The sequence below is a fragment of the Petromyzon marinus genome, chromosome 1, assembly GCF_048934315.1.
Source record: "Petromyzon marinus isolate PM22_M1 ecotype Great Lakes invasive population chromosome 1, UKy_Petmar_22M1.pri1.0, whole genome shotgun sequence".
NCBI classification, from domain to species: domain Eukaryota; kingdom Metazoa; phylum Chordata; class Hyperoartia; order Petromyzontiformes; family Petromyzontidae; genus Petromyzon; species Petromyzon marinus.
This window is the reverse complement of record NC_133667.1, coordinates 1596258-1619444: the sequence shown is the minus strand read 5'-3', so window position 1 is coordinate 1619444 and position 23187 is coordinate 1596258. Positions and strand designations below refer to the sequence as shown.

The window sequence follows — 23187 nt, the reverse complement described above, 5'->3', positions numbered from 1 at the left end:
AAGTGCTCGCCGCGAATGAGCCGCGCTGCCTCGCCAATCTCTCGCCGTGGAGCTGTAAGCCACCGTCTCCGCTCAGCCTCGCAGCGGCTTTTGGCTGCTAAGCCATCGAACAAAACACGGTGGTTGCCGCGTCGCGGCGCTTTGAGGGATGCGCTTCTGCGGCCGTCTGGAACGCTCTTCCATTCCGATTACAAAATACTGTACCTATTTAATACAAAGTAATCAAATGTATTAATTAAAATGTAATCGCGGCTGGCGTGAGTTTGTTGGGTCTTTCATTTAAAAGGGGGGGGGGGGGCGGGTTACATAAAGCAAAGCATAAAAAAACTGAAATGATTAACGGAGCAAAGTGCCGACTACACCGAGCATCTTCTTGTTTCCTCTGATCGTAAAAAAAAAGAGAGACGAGAGAGAGAGGGTTATTGTGTAGGACGACTTTCACTGTCGCTAACGGAATCACCGCCATCTGTTGGCTCACTGGATTCTTTTTCTTCTTGTGCGACTTTAACGAGGAAACCTATCGCGATGACGCTCGCTTCTGCCTACTTTTGAGGATTTTGCGGGAATGTGACATTGCATTGTCGTGAAACAGATTCATCGCTCGCACCGCTACAGCCTTATTCGGGCGGTGCTTTTCTAAAGAACAGTCACTGCACTTGGACACACAATGAAAGTATGCTTTACGCACACACACACGTGGTCACAACACTATACAGTACTGTAGTAAACAGTATACACGTGGTCACAACACTAGTACTGTAGTAAACAGTATACACGTGGTCACAACACTAGTACTGTAGTAAACAGTATACACGTGGTCACAACACTATACAGTACTGTAGTAAACAGTATACACGTGGTCACAACACTAGTACTGTAGTAAACAGTATACACGTGGTCACAACACTAGTACTGTAGTAAACAGTATACACGTGGTCACAACACTAGTACTGTAGTAAACAGTATACACGTGGTCACAACACTATACTGTAGTAAACAGTATACACGTGGTCACAACACTAGTACTGTAGTAAACAGTATACACGTTGTCACAACACTAGTACTGTAGTAAACAGTATACACGTGGTCACAACACTATACATTACTGTAGTAAACAGTATACACGTGGTCACGACGCTATACAGTACTGTAGTAAACAGTATACACGTGGTCACAACGCTATACAGTACTGTAGTAAACAGTATACACGTGGTCACGACGCTATACAGTACTGTAGTAAACAGTAAACACGTGGTTACGACGCTATACAGTACTGTAGTAAACAGTAAACACGTCGTCACGACGCTATACAGTACTGTAGTAAACAGTATACACGTGGTCACAACGCTATACATTTCTGTAGTAAACAGTAAACACGTGTTCACAACGCTATACAGTACTGTAGTAAATAGTATACACGTGGTCACAACGCTATACAGTACTGTAAACAGTATACACGTGGTCACACTATAGTACTGTAGTAAACAGTATACACGTTGTCACAACACTATAGTACTATAGTAAACAGTATACACGTGGTCACAACACTATAGTACTATAGTAAACAGTATACGCTTGCACGGATGTTGACTATACGAGTGAGGCACGCCGACTGAGACCGAGCATGGGAGACGATTACCCAGAATCCCGCAGCGAGAGAGAAGAACCATTGGCTCAGTTGTGATCACGTGACGCTCGGCAGACAAAGCGTATACTGTACACGTACACTGCTCGTATTGCAAGACCCTCGCTCGTTCATCAAATTAATATTTATTTACAATTTTTTTTCTCTTCTTGCAAAACACTCGCAGACCAAGTTACTCGCAATCCAAGGTTTCACTGTGTTAGGAAGCCACTGGGGCGATGCGCGTTTCCATCGCCATCGAATTTCTTCAGAACTGCGTTTTGTGTTTTTCACTTTGTTCTTTCCCTGCGCACCTCCCATTTTTTTTTGCTACGTACGGTGCGAAAGAAGTTTAAACGACGTACACATGCCGCAGTCCAAGTCCGATTTTTTTTTTAGTTCCCGTTCAAGCGAGCAGTGAGCCACAGGGTGCCCTCTCGTACCCAGCAGAGCCAGGGTGGAAATTCCACGTTCCCGTGGCGGTGTGGCGGGTTACTCTCCTGCGGTACTCTTCCGTGGGACCGAGCATTGTTGACTTGGCCAAAGAGAGCGACTTTTTTTTTCCCCCCAAGTAGATTTTTTTTTATAACCAGCTGGGGAACTCTTGAGATGACCAGGGCAAGAGTCTCCGTTGGCAACTTGTTGTCACGAAAATGACAGTGGCGGGGGGTTGTGGGGGAGCAACGTGTATTAAAACGAAGGAAATTGAAAAATCGGAGCAAAAGAAACTCTGTCGCTTGAGAAACGTGTAAACACAAACCCGTGTGTTCTTTCTTTTTTTTTAAATAATACATTCCCGGGCAGATAGTTTAGACCCATCGTAGCACAAGTGCAACATTAAGTTACAGAAACGGATATGCGGGATGGGCTTGGGGCGGGGGGGGGCGTGACTGTTCCAGGAATGTGTTAAACAGACAACAATACGTGCCTGTTACACCATTGGAAACCTCATTTGCCAGTAACAATATGATAATTGTTTTTTTTACCTTTTCGATTTAAAGCTTTCGTGACTGCAAGGATTCATCTTATTTGGTTCTTTCGGTAAAGTCACGTAGAATGAGAATAAAATGATAAATTGATAAAATAAAATAACACAATAAAATTCTCACGACGTTTCGGCCACAACACAAGCGGCCTTCATCAGGTGAAGGGACGAGACTGTCTGGAGGACAGCGCTGGAGCGAAAAAGCCACGTTCAGATCGTGACCTTTAAGCTGTGTGAGAAGAAACAAAGCGCCTTGACAAAGGAATTAGCATTGCATTTAGCATTGAAATGGCTGAGTGATTAGCTTGTGACTGGTCACAGAAATGGCTATGTTAAAGTTAAAGCATACACATCCACAGAGGCACCCCTTGACAAAGGAATTAGCACTTTTTTACAAGGAGTCATGTTTACATTGACCACAATACCTGCGGTCGGAACGCAAACAAAAAACAACTCTGATAATGTATGTGGCACTGTCCTTGAAATTGATTGGTCCACACCCGAGACAGCTTTCTTTAGAGCCTCGTCTCACATGGTGTTGGACCAGTAGACGCCAAAAGGTGTCAGTTTTGTTGCCAGATAAAAGGGTAAAAAAACAATTATTGTTGTTCATCTCCGGTGACTCTTGAGTAAATAAACAACAGATTATATATATTTTTTCATCATCAAATGCAAGCGATGCCTGGTTTTATCTGCTCCGGATGGATGATGGGCCGTGTCCTCCCCCCCCACACCCCATGCCCTCAAACCAGGATTTGACTTCGTGACCCCGTGATTGCGAGCCGTTCTCTGCCTCCCCGCGGCGAGGCTCCCGCCGCGGGGAGCAGGGAACAACAAATATTTTTTGCAATAATCTTCCCACTGATGGCTCCCCCCTCCCCCCGTCCCCCGGCTCCGTTATCTTCCCAGGCCTGCACGCGAGTGGCTCTGCTGTCCCGCGGGCCCTAGGGCTCACTCGGGCCTTAAACGAGTCGTACTCTACCTGCCGGCGGTGTGCACGGACGTCGGCGCTCGCGCTGCCGCCTCGTGCCCCCGCGCACGTTCGTTTTTTTACGCGGTCTGTGCGTGCGCTCCGTGAATGAATCCTGGACCGGTTACTGGGCGCCTCGCCCTAGGTGGACTCGGCCTCCAAACGAGCCGTGCTTTAGTGCGGTGGTTACAAACCAATAGTGCCGGGAAGACGAAGGTGGCAGAGCATGGTGCTGGCCACTCAGTATTTTATTTTATTTTAATCGGTGCTCTCCCAACAGGTTAGTTGTTGAACGCTTTTATTTAACTCGCTCTGTCTGTTGTCGTCGTTGTTGTATCCTCAAATCTTGCAACTCCATTTTAACCCACTTCCCAATGTGGTATCGACTGCAAACTTGGTATGCTTATGTCATGCTGATGACAATGCTATATTCTATCATTACAAAATTTAAATATATATTTTTAAACATTATTTTTTATCTATGTTATGTTTCGGCTTGGGTCTAATTGTCCACGGTCAGCTGACGTTGGCTGTAAATCACCACAGTCCCTTACGTTGTGGCCAAGCTTCGGGGCCACTTCCTGGAGTTCGTGGAGATGAAATGCCATTACTAGTACATTTCACGAAAGCGTGCTTTTTAAATATCATTAACACGTAGGCTTTCGCGACCAATATCATCCATTAGAGGTTTGTTTTGTGTAGGATCGTGTAAATATATAAAACCCGCCACCACCCGACACAGCCAACCAGTAAGCCTGTGTTAGGCCACACCGGGGGGGATCCTTCTGTCGACCGAGGAGAGGCTCGCGTGGCGTGTGCTAACCACTAGTTCATAGTTCATAGTTCCATTTATTTGGTATAGCCCTGTGAGCCATTCGGCTCTTGAATCGGGTGCAACCGCAACAAACAAAAAAACATGAACAAGAAAACATCTTAAAGTGACTTTGTGTGTGACTGTGCAAACAGAAAATCCAGGAAAAAACATCAATATTCCTGAAATAGCACCGTACACCAACGCTGTGTGCAAAAATCCCAGTGGGATGCAAGTCCAACAACAACAACCACAAGACAACTTAGATTAAGGCCATCAGTCTAACTCCGTACTACAATAAACAAAAACATGGCCAAACCAAAAAACTTTTCGAAATCACCAAAATAAAAGCCATAAATGCAATGTAGCAGTGATCATAGGGACTGTGACTGAATTTTTTACAATAAACTACGTAAATAACATGTAACACCAAACCCTAGAGCCACAGCTGGCTGCATGAGCCACCACCACCACCACCCACCACTGTCTTTGTTGAGCGCGTGTACCCACATGCGTCGTCCGCACGTTGGCGTGTCGGAAACTAAAGCCTGAAAAGCAAACGGGAAGTGGCAGAAGAAAAGGGCCCTGCTGGCCGGAGGAGGAGCGCCGTGCGGGGGGGGGTTCAATTTCTGGGCCTGCGGTGGGCCTGCAGGCGAGTGGTGCGGTTTGGTTTGCTCGTCCGGTGTTAGGGGTGCGGGCGGAGTACCTAATTTTGGTTGGGGATGAGTCGAAGTTTGTTCGGGCCAGTGCTAAGGGCTGGTTTGTTTGGTGGTTCGTGTGCTGGTTGGGCAGGGGTGGGGGGTGGGCGTTTGACTAGACGGTCTCTCCTCGATGGTGCACGATGGCTTGCTCCACGTGGGCATCGTGACCAGGCCTGCATCCTGGCTGGCTCACGTGGGTAGGGGGTGAGTATATCCCCCCGGCTATCAGTTCTCCCCCTTTCCGAGAATTGCCTCTCGCACTCTGCCCAGCTGCGAGCGCCGCCCACCACCGCCACCCTGGAACCGCCGGTTCTCTACGCCGGTCGTGAACTCAGGCGACCCCGATCCGGGCAAAGTGCGTCTCGATCACACGGCCAGGAACAACCCCCACCGTGTGTGTGTGTGTGTGTACACACACACGGCCGTGCGGTAGTGTAGCGGTTAGAACACTGCCCAACCCGGCGACCCCGAATTCGATTTTCTTTCTTGCTCTCGAGGTATCTGAACCGGTCCTGGGGCTTCCCTAGATCTACTCGGCCTTAAAACGGCGTGCCGTGTAAAAATAACGATAATAAAACCCCGCTAGGGAGACCCAGGGGCGGCCGGGCGTGGTGCCGATTAACCCCCCCTCCCCCTCCGTAGTTGCACCGTGCCGGCGTTTATCGGTGCGGCGGTTGGGGGGGGGGGTGGAGATGGTCTTGGCTACGCACGGTGAAACCTCCTCGTGCGGCGGAGCGAAGTTGGAACCGGCCGCAGTGTCGGAGTAACCGGGAGGGAGGGAGGGGAGCTGTGACTGACGTTTGTGTGTCCGTGTGGAGGTCGCTTGTATTTCTGCTTGTTTACCCAAACGCGCTTTCAGGAGGGCCCTTTGCCAAGTCTTCACCACGTCGGAGGCGATGATTGCTGCGTTTTTTGTTATTTGTTTTGTTGCGATTTTTTTACACATTTCGGTAATGCTCTGCGGGGGGGCGGGTGGCTGGGGGGTGGGGGGCAATTTGGACCGCGACGCCCGGCGTGTGCGATTGGCTCGTGGGCCGACGCCTGCCGCGTCCGCGCGTGCGTTTCCTGACGCATCACCAACGTTAGTTTTTGTGCTTGTGAAGTTTGCGTGGCCGTACGCACGCGCCATGTGTGCGTCTGTGTACTACGTGACGCTTGTGACATTTGGACGACTGTAACCGGACACCCATCACCACCCCCCCCCCCAGCGCCGGCCTCACGGGTGACATGCAGTGGCAGAAGGCGCCATCTGTCCGTCCGTGTGTCGCTCGCTCGCTCGCGTGCGTTCGTACGAGTCCTTTGTCCCGCCTTGCCTCCTCGATCCCCCCCGTGTCCACTTGTCTGTGTGTTTTGGTCCCTCCATTCTTGCCGGTCCATCCCATCGGTGTGTCCGCGTGTCCGTCCGCCTTGTCCCGTCGCTCCGTCTCCCCGTCCGACCGCACGTGGCGCGATCCCCCGTGGGGTCCGCTTGGTCGGCCCCCCCCCCCCCCCCCGTGTGCGGCTGCTTCTGAAAAAGAGCCGCGAGATGGCTTCGTTGGCACCTTACCTGGGAGATAAACAAAAAACTGTGGCCTCCGCTTGGTTGGCACAGCGTGGCTCGCATCGATCTGCGAAGCATGAGGGGGGGAAGGGGGGGGGAATTGGGGGTTCTGCAAACATGTTTTTTTTATTAATAGTCCCATGGCCTTTGGTTTACTTTACCCAGTGGCTGTTATTTATTTGAGGCGTATTGGTGCGGGGTGCATGTGTACTTGGACGTGGGGTCTGTGTGCCCGCTCTGCTGCGTGTCCGTTGGTGCGGCCATGGTGCTGGCCCACCCCCCCCTCCCATGTGCCGTGCCGGCCTTCGTAGGTGTCTCCTGGGGGGCGGTGTTCTCTTACAGCACCACTTGTCCACCTGCCCCCCGCCCATAGCCTAACAAGGGCTATAATAGGGGGGTGAGGGGGGGGTGTTTGTTCTCTTTGTGGGCAGCGGTGGCGTGCAGATACAAACCCCGGCGATCCAGACGGGTCCGCTGGCGAGTCCCGGAACCGATCCTGGGCCTCCTCCCGGTAGCTTGACCTTTGGCCTTTTAAAAAAACAAAAAAGTGAAACGAACGCCTGGTGCGGTGTGTAAAAACATCGGCAGCCGTGCGCGTGGCCTTGACCCGCACCGCCCTCGTCTTGCGCCTGTGTCCCTGTGTGGATTTTTAACGGGTGCTCGCTAACGTCACGCCGTGGCTCCTGCGAGCCGTTTGCTCTGCGGCGACCTTCCTGATTTTTTTGCGTCGGTTGCTCGCTCCTTTGTGGTTCGGGGGTGGGGGCGGCGGCGAGGGGTTGTTGTGACTGCTTGTCCATCCTTCTCTGGGTCTATTTTTAAACGAGTGTACCACCTTGCAGGTGGATCGTCCTGTGGTTATGGTCATACTCTGCCCCGTCCGTAGGAATGTGGAATTTCCACCACCCGGGCAGCGAACGGGGAAAAGAGCACCAATTCCCCCGATTTTGCTCGTTCAGGAGCAGGAACATCTCTTTGACCCTTGCCTCTACTTGGGCTGCACTTGCCCCAGTGGTCCGTGAGCCAACAGAGACGGGGGTGAGGGGTGGGGGGGGGAATCTGTGTGTCCGTGTGCGTCCGTGTGCGGCGGCTGTGATTTCTGTTGACCTCCTGCTGCAACACGACGTCCGTCGCGCTCGCGAGCCGCCCGGGAGCCTGCAAACAAACGCAAAATGACGATCGCGCTGCACGCGCGGTGCCCACTGTGTAACGTCGCCACGTCATCGGGGACCACCATCGTCACCGTACGTCCACAGCCTCCATCGTCGCTACCGCCATCGTCGCTACCACCAAAGACAAAGATCCCGACCCCCCCCCCCCCCCACCCTTCCCATGCAGCCACACCGACTGTTGTGGAACTTGACGTGTGGTTTGCGAGCGCCCGGCATTGCTCCTTTAATGAACCCTATGGGCCAGAGTTCGATTCCCAGGCCACGGCTGACCATCAGCGGCAGGGTGATTTTATTGGAATCCGTTCTGCCAACACCACCCGCTTCACACTTTATGGTGAGGTATGGTTAAACAAGGGGGGAGGGGCTCATCCAGCAGTTGATTGTAAAAAAAAAAAATTTGGGATGATGGGTGGTGGGGGGGGCGACGACAAATTACTGTGCCACCGTTGACACGGGCGGGATGGACAGAGGGACGCACTCGCAGACCTCCACGGGGACTGTGCAGATCCTCGCCAGGGAATGGACGCACGCATACATGGGCGGGCGGATGTGCGGGCGGCCGGATTGTCGAGGCGAGCGTGGCAGCGGCAGGTGGCCGAGCGTGTGGCGGTGGGCATGGCGAACGTCTGTGGCCGGGGCGTGCGCGCGGTGCGTGTCGCAGTGGGCGAGCACGAGCAGACCGGGTGCAAGGTCGCCGTGAAGATCCTCAACCGGCAGAAGATCCGCAACCTGGACGTGGTGAGCAAAATCAAGCGCGAGATCCAGCACCTCAAGTTCTTCCGCCACCCGCACATCATCAAGCTGTGAGTGCACGCACCGCGCGTGTACGCAAGCACTCGCTCGCACAAGCACACCATCCAACGGCGTACGCACTCGCGTGCGTCATCAAACTGAGCGCACGCACGCAGCTACCCGCGTACCCATCCTCGGGATGCACACGCGCGCACGCTCTCAATGCACTCGGCGTGTGCCGCGTGCGCAGGTACCAGGTGATCAGCACCCCCACCGACTTCTTCATGGTCATGGAGTTTGTGCCGGGAGGGGAGCTCTTTGAGTACATCTGCAGGAACGGGCGCGTGAGTCCATCCCCGCCGCACCTTCCCCGTGCACGCCGTTGGTGACCATGCTGGAACCCTCCGGCTCGTTCTCCACCCCCCCCACTCTTCCCTCGTCGTCCTCGTCGTGTATTTGGGACCAATGGGAAGCGGGGGGGGGGGGGAGGTGGCTTCCTCTCTCGTGCTGGGCTCACTGTCTGGAGCGTCGTGCTGTGCAGGGGATCTCGGCCGTCAAAACCTGTGTGTGTGTGTGCGCGCGCGCGCGTAAACGGAGGGAGCGGCGGCGCCGTGGTTAGCGGCGCTGCGCTACGAACCCGGCAGAGCGGAGCTCGATTCCCGCTGCTCGTGGCCAACATTGGTGACGAATTCGTGGACCGATCCTTGGCCTCCCTTTTTAAAGTGAGCCGGCCTTAATTTTACATGTATATATGTATTTACGGAGCCAACCGTAGCTAATCGGAGGTGTGTCAAAGTAATGCAAAAATCGGCACCGGGGGAGATGAGGCAGGCGACTGGCCGGGCATGGCGCTGGCCACACCAAACCCTCATTGCGCCGTGCCAGCCAATCCATAGCTGCTGCTGCTTCGACGAGCCAACAACACTTGCCCCAGCAGTCCGTTACCTCATGCGCCGTGCCAGCCATCCATAGCAGCTGCTGCTGCTGCTGCTGCAGCTTCGACTAGCCAACAACACTTGCCTCAGCAGTCCGTTACCCGATTTTCTTTTTAAGCGCAACCCTGCCAGGCCCACACCCTTGCCCTGCCCCCAGTTGCCGGAACATTGCTCCGCCGGACAGAAAGCTCCCTTCCTCACTCTGCTGCCTGAATTCGGAACTGCCTCCCCGGTGAACAATATTGCCGGCGCCCATCATCACCGATTCTTCTGGTCTTTCGGGCCTTCGAAATCCGAGCACACACCTGGGACATCGCCTAAATTCACCGCACACCTTTTGTAGCGAACCAATGATTCTACCTGATTTATATATATATATTTTTAGATGTTACTTATGTCTGATATGGCTGTTGTTCACAATTGTATCTAATAATACTAAACTGCTAATACGGTGGTAGTAAAGCCTTTTGGTAAAAGCACAAAAAATCGGCACTGGGGAAACTGAGGTGTGGTGCTGGCCACCCATAGCTGCTGCTGCTGCTACTGGCTAACGGCACTTGCCTCAGCAGTCTGTTAAGGCTATAAGTGAGGGTGTGCGTGTGTGGGGAGCGTTAGCGTAGCAGTTGGCGCGCTGCGCTACAAAACCCGGCGACCCGAGGTTCGATTCCCGCTCACGGCCGACGCCACCGGTGACGACTACCTGAACCGGTCCTGGGCCTCCTCCCCAAATTCATCTAGGCCTCAATATCCGGTGCGGTGCGTAAAAATCGCCACTGGGGAGAGAAAAGGCGGCCGGGCGTGGTGCCGGCCACCCACCCCCTCGTGTGCCGTGTCGTGCCGGCCTTCATCGCCGCTACTCGCTAACGGCGCTTGCCCCGGCGGTCAGTAAAGGCCTACACGGGGGTGGGGATCTGTGTCTCCTCCGCACTTCCTGACGACCGTAGGTGGAGGAGCGAGAGGCACGCCGCCTCTTCCAACAGATCCTGTCGGCGGTGGACTACTGCCACCGGCACATGGTGGTCCACCGTGACCTCAAGCCGGAGAATGTGCTCCTCGACGCCAACATGAACGCCAAGATCGCAGACTTTGGTAAGGCCCCGCCGCGTTAGTTCCGGTTTTTTTCCGGTGCTTCTGGCGCCGTTGCGTGCTGAAGCGCACCAAGGTGTGTCGTGGGTTCGATTCCAACCCTGACGATGCCTGCTGCTGTTGCTGTCTATTTTTAGTCTGCGTCTCTCTCATCATCATCATCATCACGGTGGCTAGGAGATGTTAACTACCTCGCCTGGTGTACAGGAGGTCGTGGGTTAGATCCCGACCCTGACGATGCCTGCTGCTGCTGCAGTATATTTGGAGTCTGAGTCTCTGTCATCATCATCACGGTGGCTATGAGAGATGTTAACTACCACGCCTGGTGTACAGGAGGTCATGGGTTCGATCCCGACCCTGACGATGCCTGCTGCTGTATATTTGGAGTCTGCGTCTTTCTCTCTCATCATCATCATCACGGTGGCTAGGAGATGTTAACTACCTCGCCTGGTGTACAGGAGGTCGTGGATGCGAACCAGACCCTGACGATGCCTGCTGCTGCTGTATATTTGGAGTTTGCGTCTCTGTCATCATCACGGTGGCTATGAGAGATGTTGACTACCTCGCCTGGTGTACAGGAGGTCGTGGGTTCCATCTACCTATCTCACTCTCTCTCCCCCGTGATGCGTGAATTTCTCTCCCGGGTCCTCCTATTTTTCCCCCCTCCACATTGTAGAATCGACATCGCCGTGCGTTTTAGAGTTTTTTTGGCTGCTGCTATAAATTTCCACACGGTGATGAGCCACATTGAGCTGTCATGAATTATGATACCCAGGTTGCTTCTGAAAAAGATCTACGATGTCGCTTGGTGGTGCCTTACCCGATTTTAAAATAAACAAATACTTTTTATAAAGTTTTTTTTTTTCTTCTGGGCTCGTGCCCAGAGTGGCTGTAAGCTTCATTGACGGAGCCTGCAGCTCTCCCCCCCCCCAGCCCACACCCCACCACTCTCTCTATCTCCTCCCTGGCTCCTCCTCCCCCCCTCTCTTACCTACATAGCCTCTTGTCACAAGCAGCCCTTTTGCCCACTTCAGCAATTGTTTCCTGCTGCGGTTGTCCCCACCTGATGACGGACGCTTGTGTTGCGCCCGAAACGCCGCGTGATTTAAATTTTGATTGAAAGCTTTCCGTGACTGCAGGGATTCATATTCTTGGTTCTTTCGGTAAAGTCACGTTGAAGGGAAATAATAAAATTGTTTTATATATATATTTTATTGTTTCCCTTCAACGTGACCTTTACCGAAAGAACCAAGAATATGTCGTGATTTAATTTACTTTATTTTTCTACTACCTACTACGTGTTGACTTTACCGAAAGAACCCAAAGAGTGTGGATCCCCTGCAGTCACGAAAACTTCAAATCAAGGTTGACCAAAGAGATCCGTCAACAAACGACACCGGCAGAGTTTGGAATTGGTAACTGGTGCCTCGGTGGTCGAGAGAGGGAGAGAGAGAGAGCGGGTCGCGAGTTCGCTCTCTAAACTCCTAAACTGTTGTTTGGTAGAGCCGAGCGGTGATGGAACTCCACCGGGTACCGTCGCCCCGACCGCCCCCCCACGCCCCAGCTGTCTTTTAACTATTTAATCTTAACTCTTTTGATTTTTGCCAGGTGAGATCCACTGAGCTACGTGGATCTTTTTCAGAAGTGACCTGCCCACAAATGTGATGGCTCGGCGAAAGTGGCTTATCACGTGGAAATTTATAGCAGCAGCCAGTTACTCTCTAACCGCATGTCGACTCTAAATGTGGAGGGGGGGGGAAACCGGGAGGACCTGAGCCAAATCCACACGACCACGGGGAGAGAGACGGGCAAGCTGCAAATATACGGCGGTCGGGATCAAAGTCACGAGCTGCATACCAGGCGAGGGAGTTAACATCTCACCGCCCCTGGTCGTGGGTTTGACTTGGCCCATCATCATCATCATCATCCTTCCCAAGGGATGATGAAGCCAGCGGCGCTTTGTGCGGAAGTCCATTTAAAAATGTGGACTTTCCAGCACCCTGGTTCGGGACTATCATGGCTTCTGACGAGATGCCTGGCGTGAGGTGCGCAGTGTTCCACGGCAGGCGTGTTCCCTCCCCCCCCCACCCCTCCCCTTCGTAGGTCTCTCTAACATGATGTCGGACGGGGAGTTCCTGAGCACCAGCTGTGGCTCCCCAAACTACGCTGCCCCAGAGGTCATCTCGGGCAGGTTCGGATGCCCCCACCGCCCACTCCCTCCCCCCAACACCCCTCGCCCACCGCCCACTCCATGCCTCACCTGTCCGTTCCCCTGTCCCGTGGCACTCCCTGTCCGTGTGTTCCTCCTACACCCTCAATGCGAGGTTTCCCTTGTCCCCCGCGTCTCTGCATTTCCTGTCTGCCCATGTAGGTCTGTTCCCGCGTCTCCCCCGTGTGTGTGTGTGTGTCGTCTGCGTATCTCCATGTCTCTGTGTTTGTCTCTCCCCACGTCTCCCCCCCCCCCCCCCCCCCCCCCCGCTTTCCCCGTGTGTCTTCGCGATCCCCCGTGTCCGTGTCTCTCTCACCGTGTCTCGCTACCCCGTGTCTCTCTCCCCCCGTGTCTCTCTCACCCCGCGTATCTCTCCCCCCGCGTGTCTCTCTCCCCCCGCGTGTGTCTCTCTCCCCCCGCGTGTGTCTCTCTCTCCCCCCGCGTGTGTCTCTTTCTCTCCCCCGTGTGTCTCTCTCTCCCCCGTGTGTCTCTCTCTCCCCCCGCGTGTCTCTCTCTCCCCCGCGTGTCTCTCTCTCCCCCCGCGTGTGTCTCTCTCTCCCCCCCCGTGTGTGTCTCTCTCCCCCCGCGCGTCTCTCTCTCCCCCCGCGTGTGTCTCTCTCTCTCCCCCCGCGTGTGTCTCTCTCTCTCCCCCCGCGTGTGTCTCTCTCTCTCCCCCCGCGTGTGTCTCTCTCTCTCCCCCCGCGCGTCTCTCTCTCCCCCGCGTTTGTCTCCCCTAACGCGTCGCCGCACTCCGACTCTTGGCACGCTGTCCCCGCCCACCGTGTCCCCCAGGCTGTACGCGGGCCCCGAGGTGGACATCTGGTCGTGCGGCGTGATCCTGTACGCGCTGCTGTGCGGGGCGCTGCCCTTCGACGACACCAACGTCCCCGCGCTGTTCCGCAAGATCCGCGGGGGGGTGTTCCACGTCCCCCCCCACCTCGACGCCGACGCCGCCGACCTCCTCGCCGAGATGCTGCGCGTCGACCCCGTGAAGCGTGCCACCGTGCGCGACATCCAGTACGCACGCACACACACGTGTACCTGTGTGTGTGTGTGTGAGCGCGACATCCAGTACGCACGCACACACACGTGTACCTGTGTGTGTGCGTGAGCGTGATATCCACTACGCGCGCAGACGTGTACCCGTGTGTGTGCACGCATGTGTACAGGATCTCGTGCACACGCGTGTGTGCGGACATGTGTGCTGGATGTCGCGCACACACGTGTGTGTGTGTGTGTGCGCGTGACTACAGTCCAGATCTGGGCAAAGTCCCATCGGTGAGCTCCTCCGGCAGGCAAGGCTGCGTTGGCTGGGTCATGTAGCCCGCATGCCCAGCCCACCGCATGCCGAAACAGCTTTTGTTCGGCCGGATCGAGGGGGCTAAACGGGCGCGGCACGGGCTAGAGAAGAGATGGAGTGATGTGGTACAGGAGGACGTGGAGCTGAGTGGACTTGCCGATGACTGGTACCAGCGGTGTCAAGATCGGCCTCTGTGGAGGAGGCTCGTGAAGGACGCTGCTGGGCAGTTGGAGGCAGTCGCCCTCCAACAACAACGGAGGGCGGAGGAGCGACGCTCGCAACAACGAGCGGAGCGCCGGGCGGCTAAAGCGCAGTAGGGGGCGCAGTAGGGGGCACAGGTGGTGCATCCAGCCAGTCATCTCGGTCAGTCGACCCGTAGCACCTGCTGGGTCTGCCCCGTGACCTCCTGCCAGCGGGCGTTCGACACTTCACGTGGCCTCAACGTGCACATGGCCTGGCACACGTCACTGCTACTTGGTGGCGATTGCTGTTACTGTGTCGACAGTATTGCTGACCGTGTCTTCCGTGCCCTCCGCCCGTGGTAGCGAGCACCCGTGGTTCCGCGTGGACCTCCCCGAGCACCTCTTCCCCGTGCTGGGCGAGGAGCCCTGGGATGACGACACCCTGGACATGGATGCCGTGGAGGAGGTGTCCGTCAAGTGTGAGTGTAGCCAGGAGGACGTGCTGGACTCTCTCGACTCCGACGACCTCCAGGTGAGTGCGTCCCCTCGCTCGCTTGTCAGTCGGCTCGTTTGTCAGTGTGCGATCGGCCGGGTGGCGACGGTGGCTTCGCCGCTGCCGCTGCTGCTGCTGCTGCTGCGCGCGGCTGCCTGTAGTGATGCAGCAGCGCGGGTTGGTGGATCACCGCGCGCACACACACACGAGGTGTTGTTGTGAAATTCCCTTCCCGTGGGCATCGAGGAGGAGACCCGTACCCCTGGCTCGCCAGGGGAAGGCGGCACAGCAAGTAGGCCAATCGCCGTCTGTGTCCATCTGTACGCGGGGGATCGAGCGTTTCCCCCCTACCGCAAGGCATGCTCCGGTTCCTTCCATGCGTGTATTAAAGTTTAACACGTAGGCTTTCGCGACCCAATATCATCCATTTTAACGGTTTTGGTAATTGCTGGCGAAACGTCGTACTCGGATTTTAAATGTCGGAGCCTGGCTCTCCAACACACAACCGGTGTAGTGCTGTACTAGTAACGAATTGGCGTGTTCTCTTTACGTGACAAACCTTGACTAATTTGCGTGTCGGGTGATGGCGGGTTTAACGACACATTTATTTACACGCTGTAACCCAAAAAAACCTGTAATTAAGTGTGTATAATAGTGAACACTCGACATTGAAAAAGTCTTGTTCATTAATTATTAAAACACAACAAATACTGCTGCTGCAGTAGCAGGGGACCCTCCTACGACCTGTGGCTATCCTGGACAAATAAATGAACAATTTCTATCGCTTATCTTGATTTAGAAGTTTTCGTCACTGCACGAACCCCATACCCTTTTGGTAAAGTCGCCGCGTGACTACGTGGTGACTTTAGCGAAAGAACCACAGAGTATGACTAATGGGAAGTTTGTTTTTTTAATTGGTTCATCGATCGGTCTGCCCAATCCCAACGCGCCCGCTCCACCCGCAGGCGCCCCTGACCGTGGCGTACCGCCTGCTGCTGGACAGCCGCCACGCCAAGCCGCTGTACGAAGCTGCGGGGGCGCGAGGGGGCGCCGCTGGGGGGCTGCTGTGGAGCCCCCCGCGTCTCTACCTGCCGCCATGCGACAGCCTCTCCCCCCGCGAAAGGCAAGCGGGGCGAGGGGGAGACCTCCACCACCACCACCACGCACAATAAGACAGACAAAGATCCCCCCTCCCACCCCGTATCGCCTTAACAGACTGTAGGGGCAAGTGCTGTTAGCAAGCAGCTATGAAGGCCGGAACGGCACACGAGGGGGTGGGTGGCCAGCGCCACGCCCGGCCGCCTTTGTCTTCCCCTACTGGCGGTGTTTACTACGCACCGCAACGGGGGGGTTACTCATTTGACACCGGTGACGAATGTCTTGGGGTCGCAGGGCGCAGAGCATCGAGAGCCCGGGGTCGCCGCTGGGCGCCGACGGCCTATCGGGGCGTTGCCCGCTGGGCGCCCTGGACCCCACGCGGCCCAAGCACCTGGTGGTGCAGCGCGCCAAGTGGCACCTCGGCATCCGCAGCCAGAGCCGCCCGGCCGACGTCATGAAGGAGGTGTTCCGCATCATGAAGCACCTGGACTACGAGTGGAAGGTGTGTGCGTGCCTGCGTGCGTGCGTGCGTGGGGGAGGTGACGAAGCCGGTCGCCCGACGGTTCGATTCCCGGTGGCGCGCGTGGCCAGCATCGGTTGGCGACTCCTGAAAGTGCGGACCCTTCGTGCGCTGCGTCAAGAGACTCGGTGCCGGCCACCCCACCCACCACGCCCCCTTGGCGTGGCGTGCCGGCCTTCGCAGACGGCCACGGGCGAGGGGGGGGGAGCGGGGTTGGAAACCACAACGCCTTTTGCGCACGCATGTATATGCGTTGCGCGTGAAACGTGCGTGTGGGTGTGTGGGGGTGTGTGGGCGGTCGCGCGCTGCACTACGAACCCGGCGACCCCGAGGTTCGCTTCCGGCTCGCGGTCAACACCAGGTGACCGCTTATATGGGGGCCCCCCCCCTCCCCTAGGTCGACTCGGCCTCAAACGAGTACCTGTCGCGGCGTGTAAACGCCTTCACGGTGGCGTGCCTTGTCGACAGCAACCCCTTAGCAGCGCCTCGACCTGATTACACACCCATTCGGATGGGTGTGTAATCAGGTCTAAATCTCAACGTTCATCCGACAGTCCCGGCAACGCAAGCGGACGGACAACGAAACTTTCGTTTGGCCGTAATTGCAACGGCAGTACGCCGCATGGGAGACCCCGAGGTACTCGATTTCCCCGCACGAGATTTGCGGGGCGAGCCCGGTAATCGGTTGACGGCTAACGCGGCGGTGCTCGCCACACCGACCCGCCCTTGCCGCCGTGCTCGCCTTGCCGGTTGCGCTTCACCCCCAACGAGTCTCCTGTGTTTAAACGCGGTGGTCCGTCGTCCTTTGCAGGTGGTGAACCCGTTTGCCCTACGAGTGCGACGGCGGAACCCCGTGACCGGCAGCACCGTGAAGCTCAGCCTGCAGCTCTACCAGGTGCAGGGCCGCAACTACCTGCTGGACTTCCGCAGCGTGGACGGTGAGCGGCCCCCGCCCCGGCCCGCGGCCCCGGCCCGCGGCCCGTCGGCACGGACGAGGGCTGTCGCCGGCGCGTCAAACCTCGCGGCGCCTCGACACCACACACACCGCCAACGCTGCGACCGGCCGTGGTGGCACCGATGCGCTAGCTCGCACACCTCTTCACTCTCCCCCCTACCCCCACACCTCTTCACTCCCCTCCCCCCCCCACACCTCTTCACAGAGGAGGGCGCCTCCGGGGGCTCTACGCCCCAGCGGAGCGGCTCGCTGTGCGGCGGCCGTCCCCGCCTCTACACGGACCCCGTGGCCTGCGCCCCGCGCCGCACCGCCGCCCGTCGCCACCAGAGCGGCGACGGCCTCCGTCCCGGCAGCAGCGGCAGCGGCGGCAGCTGCGGCGCCGGCGGCGGCGGCGGCGGCTGCACGGGGATGGCGGCCGCCCCCGGCGTGTACAGCACGACGCTGGCGACCGCCGTGAACCCGGCGCCGGTGTCGCCGGCCAGCCTGCCGCGCTCGCTCGGCACGTACCTGGCGAGCCGCGGCGTCGTCAACGCCTGGGCCACGGGCGACAGCCGGCAGAGCCGGCGCGACGCGGCTCTCGCGCACTTCACCATCGGCGCCGGCTCGAACGCCGCCACCTCCACGTCGTCGTCGTCCGACGCCGGCGTCGCCTCGCCGGAGTCGTCCGGCGGCCACTCGGACGGCGACGCCGCGGCGGCCTCGCCGACGACGTCGCCCGTCCCGGTGTCGCCGACGGCCTACGCCGCCGCGTACAGCCTGCTCGCCGACTCGAAGCCCGGGTCGCCGCCGGGGCCGGCGTTCGGTCCGGCCCACGGGTCCGGCGCCGCCCACGCCGCCCACGCCGCCGCCGCCGCCGCCACCCCGCCCAGGGTGGGCAGCACCACCATCGAGTTCTTCGAGATGTGCCACGACCTCATCAAGCTGCTGGCGCACTGACGCCAGGACCCTGGCCGCTGAGTCTCGGGCGGCTACCGGGCTGTCGGCAGGTGGTGGTTGCCGGTGGTGTTTGTGGTGCTGGGGGGGGGGGGGATGGTGGCGGAGGCGGTGGTGCGTGGTGCGGTGCTGCTGCGTTGTTGTTGCGAGTTTTTCCCGGGGCTTGTTTCTTCAACGCGAGCCGCGTGGACCGGAGTAGGAGGAGGAGGGGGGGGCGGTCACAGTGGGTCGACCCCAGGCAACGCTAACGACAGCTCGTTGATTTAATCGGGTTTATATTTTTTGTGATAATGGGTTCCTCCCCAACTTCTTTGCGATTCGGTTCACGTGACGCCTGCACAGCCGCCTCCGTTCACCGTGATGTAAAAAAGTAAAATCTCCCGTGCCCGTGCCGAATCGTGGCAACGCGCGCCATCTCCCGGTGCGCGACGTCCGCTTTGCCAAACGCGAAACGCCAACATTCGTGCCGTAACTTAATGTTTTTTTTTAAAGTCCTGTTCCGCCATGCCTTCGTCTGCAGCGGGGTCCGGTCACCCGTCCTGCGCTCGGCGTTTTTGGTCGTTGCGCGTGGCTTGTGGCTCCCCCGATTATTATTATATAAAAAAACGAATTTGAGGAGCGACCTTCCCCGTGGTGTTCGGAACAAAGAGTTGGTGGACCCTGGCGACGACTCGATCGGTCCGTGTGGTGGGCCTCGGGAGCTGCTTCCTCGCCTCGCCGCTGCGTCCCCCCACCGTGCGCTCCCCGCCCCCCCCCCCCCCCAACCTTTTACCGGCTTTACTCACGTGCCAAAAATAAATCACAATTGTGCCATGATTGTCGTTCAACGACCAATCTGCAAGTGGCTTGTCTGCCCCCCCCCCCCCACACACCCTCTTCCGCGACACCAGTTTCTGGTCTTAAAACCTGGTGCCCCGCAACGGGGGCTTGGCAAATGCTCGGCCACAAACCGGTTGTCGCCCGGGGTGACCTGCCGTGTGCGCGTGTGATACAGCGTGGGGCAGGAGGGAGGGGGGGGAGCGGGTTTGCCGGTTAGCCGACCGGTGGATGGGATCGGTCGGTTGGGTTTGTGTCGTGGTTGTTTTTGTAAGCAAGGAGTTAACTGGTGTCGTCGGATAAATCCCCTTTAGTCGCATCGAGCAGCTTTGTGCAATCCCGTTATGTCCCAAGTCGTTGGTCGGTTACCGATTTTTAGTCGCGTTCAAACCGGTGAAGTCGGTCGGACGGGGTAACTTTGCTCGCCCGGTTGGTTGGTTAACTTGTCAAGAAGATTGACCATGTCTAACGGTTAACCGTGTAAACATGTTGGCGTCTTGGCTGGCTCATCGGTTACCCGGGTGGATGTTTATTTTCGAGCTCATTTTGCTAGTTCCGTGGTTATCTGGTTGCTTCTTGCTAGGTCGGGATTCTCAGTTCCCCACGTCCTGGCTGGTCCTAGCACGGGTTACCTGATTGCTTGTGAAACTGACTCATCTGGTCGGTTAAGACTGCCGGTTTAGTGGCTAATGTGTAGGTCTGCTTACCTGATTATCTGTAACTTTTTGCTTATCCTGTAGGACTGGTTACTTGGTAATTTGCAAGACGCATTGTTCTGGTTCTAGGTGTAGCGCTGGTTACCTGCCAATGTTTATATAACCGGTGACTTGGCTATGTGTAGCAAGTCGTCTCTTACTTGGCCAATTGGAAGACCTGATTATCTGGAGGACTGGGGACGCTGCATGGTAGGGTTAGGCCTTTGTAAAGGGGGCGATCTCTCAGTGATGGCACAGTCCGTCCGTCTGTCTGTGCGTCTCTCTCTCTCGAACGTCACGGACCCCCGAGGCTCCTGTGAAATCGATCGATCGCCAAGGCTGACGACGACCCGGTGCTCAAAAGCGCAAGGCCTTCTTCTTCATCCCAAGCACTTTAAAAAACAAACTAAACTAAAACTGTGTAAATATTAATTAAAGTAGCATCATGTTTGTTCCCGCACCCCCCCCCCCCCCCTCGTTTCTCTTTCGTACGGAAGCGTTGCGACTTGGTTGCCGAATCATTTCAACGCAATCGCCGGCGCGCGGTGAATCGAGGCCGCCGAGTTGACTGCTCAAGATCATTTCTTTTTTTTTTTGGTCACGTGTGCGGCGGCGCGTTTCTCGGGGTGAAAACTTTTATTTTTTTCTACCGGCGTCGTGTGTCTGGTCGATGCGATCCACCGCCTCGTGTGTGCACGGCGACTCCTCGTGTAAAAACTCCTATCAGGTGGTGGCGCTCGGTGTAAGAAGATCCCCCCTCAAGGCTCCCCAAGTCGCTGTCGGGACCCCCACCCCTCTGAGGGGTGAAACGAACATCGTCCCGAATCGAAATCCTAGCAGCCAACCAAGATGATGGACAAAACACACAAATATAACCTCGCGTCCTCTATCCGTTGTCTGAAGCTCATCTCTTGTCCGTCTTTGCCTCTATCGCTCCTCTCGCTGCATCCGTCTTGACCATCGCCCCCCCCCGGGGTGGGGGGCGGGGGTAGCCCCCCATCCAACACCACGACCACGAGGACGGAGTCGTGGCTGTGGTGCGGGAGGCTAAGACTTTGCGTGCAACCCGGGGGGGGGGGGGTTGGCGGATCGCACCGCGGACTCTTCACAGCCGCCCCCCCCCGGAGATGCCTCGACAAGTCTCCCCCCCCCCTCCCCCGCCCCCCCTAACCCAATACTCCTATTTGTGCGTTCAAGAGGGTTTCCTGTTCCTGCGTTGGCGAGGACGTTTTGGGCCACTTCCTGCCACAGGGACGCTGCTCGACGTCTGAACCTGCCCCGTGATCCCACTTGCTGTGCTGCCCGTTATCCTACTCGCTATGCTGCCCGCTATCCCACTTGCTGTGCTGCCCGCGATCCCACTCGCTGTGCTGCCCGCTATCCCACTTGCTGTGCTGCCCGCTATCCTACTTGCTATGCTGCCCGCGATCCCACTCGCTATGCTGCCCTGCCCGCAATCCTACGTGCTGTGCTGCCCGCGATCCCACTTGCTGTGCTGCCCGCGATCCTACTCGCTGTGCTGCCCGCGATCCTACTCGCTGTGCTGCCCGCTATCCTACTCGCTGTGCTGCCCGCTATCCTACTTGCTATGCTGCCCGCGATCCTACTCGCTGTGCTGCCCGTGATCCTACTTGCTGTGCTGCCCGCGATCCTACTCGCTGTGCTGCCCGCTATCCTACTTGCTGTGCTGCCCGCTATCCTACTTGCTATGCTGCCCGCGATCCTACTCGCTGTGCTGCCCGTGATCCTACTCGCTGTGCTGCCCGCGATCCTACTTGCTGTGCTGCCTGCGATCCCACTTGCTGTGCTGCCCGCGATCCCACTTGCTGTGCTGTCCGCCGCGGGTTGGCACAGCCCTGGGGCAAGCTCGCTCGCTCGCTCGCTCGTCCCCCGCTCTGTCCGCCAACCCCATGGGGGGGGGGGGGTTTGTCGTTGCGTCTCTGCGAGAGTTCCCCACTTTGTCAGCCGCAGGTCCGTCATGGCCCCCCCCCTCCCCCAGGGTCTCGCTGCGTTTTGGTTCAAAAATCCACCTTGGGGTGGTGGCTGCTGTCGGCTCGAGGAGAGAAGCGGTCTCTCTCCGACAGGTCGGGAGCTAAGGTTGGAGCCCTGGGTTGAGGGTGGCGATTTGAGAAACAATTCTTAGATGGTCGGTTTAGTCGAGGACTGTACACGGTGGTTGTTTTTTTTTTAAATATCACTTTTGGTACGGAATATATATGTGAAAAAAAGAACAAACCCCTAAATTAATTGCTATCAATGCATGTAAGATAAATATTGTCTACGATTTCAAAATAAATATATATTCTTAATGTGTTATACAAAAAATGTGAACAAATTTTTTGCATCCTATACTGTGCTGTGCTATTCAATTTACTGGTTTGGAGAAATGAAAAAAAATGTTGAGCACCGTTTAAATATAACCCCCCCTCCCCCTTTTTGTTTTTATTGCGTAATGGTTTAGTCCGAGGGGCCCAGCTGCTTGTGGCTACGGATGGGTGAGGATGGATCCATTTGAATGTGGGGGGCACTGGTATCCCAAATGAAAGTGTGCGGATCCTGCCACCTCAGTCCTCTCCCAATACTAATCAAGGGGCGCTTGGACTGTACCATCTCGTTACTCGGTGGGGGGTTGGGGGGGGTTGATGGGTCACACGCTGTGCTGTGCTTTATAAAGTCCACTCCAGGTTGTCGGGATATTTTTGAATGTTTTTTTGACACGCGAATGTAAAGACGGTGAATTGATCAAAAAGGGCTTGTGGAACGGTTAATTAAAATGCAAAGAAAGTCTGTGTCGTCATTTCTATATTTTTTTAAATGTAACTTTAATCAGGCATCCCTCTCTTGACACTTGCCCGCCTTGTGGCGCTGTTCTCTGGTCTATCTGGTGGTGAGACGAGGCCACATTTAAAGAAGGCCGTCTCTGGTGTAGGCAAATCCGTTAAAAAAAAACGTTGTCAGAGCATGTTCGCAACCAATATTCATGAAAAAAGTTTTTTTGTTTTAAATCGTGTAAGTATAAATGTGTCCGTAACCCTCCACCACACGACGCAGCCAATTATTAGTAATGGGATTTGTCACCGTAAATAAAACGTGCCAATAAAGTGACGACTTCAGCCCACCCGGTGTGTTGGAGAGTGTAAATCCACAACATTTACAATATGGAGTACGACGTTTCGCTGGTGACCTTCATCGAAGCCGGCACGGCGGATCCATTTTTAGCTGAGCCCAGGCCCATTTGCACGTGCGTCGGGAGTTCGGGCTCTCCCTTCCGTACATCAAATAAAAGGGTGAAAACCCCGTTGAGGCATGAGGGGCCAACCTATATGCGATGAGGACGCCCGCAATAAACTGGTCCCAGCCCGGCTGGGTCGCGTTCAATTGGTGGCACAGCATGGACGCGAGTGTACCATTTAAACGCTCCATCCCATCGGGT

At 56.3% G+C, this 23187-nt stretch overlaps 1 protein-coding gene across 2 annotated transcripts in view; it reads left to right on the top strand.

Moving 5' to 3' along the window:
* The window catches only part of LOC116941984 (5'-AMP-activated protein kinase catalytic subunit alpha-2-like), a 36901-nt gene extending 14029 nt beyond the window's left edge, over positions 1-22872 (top strand). For both annotated transcript variants that reach the window (XM_076054603.1, XM_076054142.1), the window contains exons 4-13: positions 8462-8603; positions 8783-8876; positions 10412-10556; positions 12657-12744; positions 13555-13779; positions 14608-14776; positions 15703-15860; positions 16130-16337; positions 17167-17293; positions 17516-22872. In XM_076054603.1, coding sequence (XP_075910718.1) covers positions 8462-8603; positions 8783-8876; positions 10412-10556; positions 12657-12744; positions 13555-13779; positions 14608-14776; positions 15703-15860; positions 16130-16337; positions 17167-17293; positions 17516-18246 — 2087 coding nt within the window. In that variant the 3' untranslated portion in view covers positions 18247-22872. The remainder of the gene's footprint in view (positions 1-8461; positions 8604-8782; positions 8877-10411; positions 10557-12656; positions 12745-13554; positions 13780-14607; positions 14777-15702; positions 15861-16129; positions 16338-17166; positions 17294-17515) is intronic.
* The last annotated feature ends 315 nt before the right edge of the window (positions 22873-23187 follow it).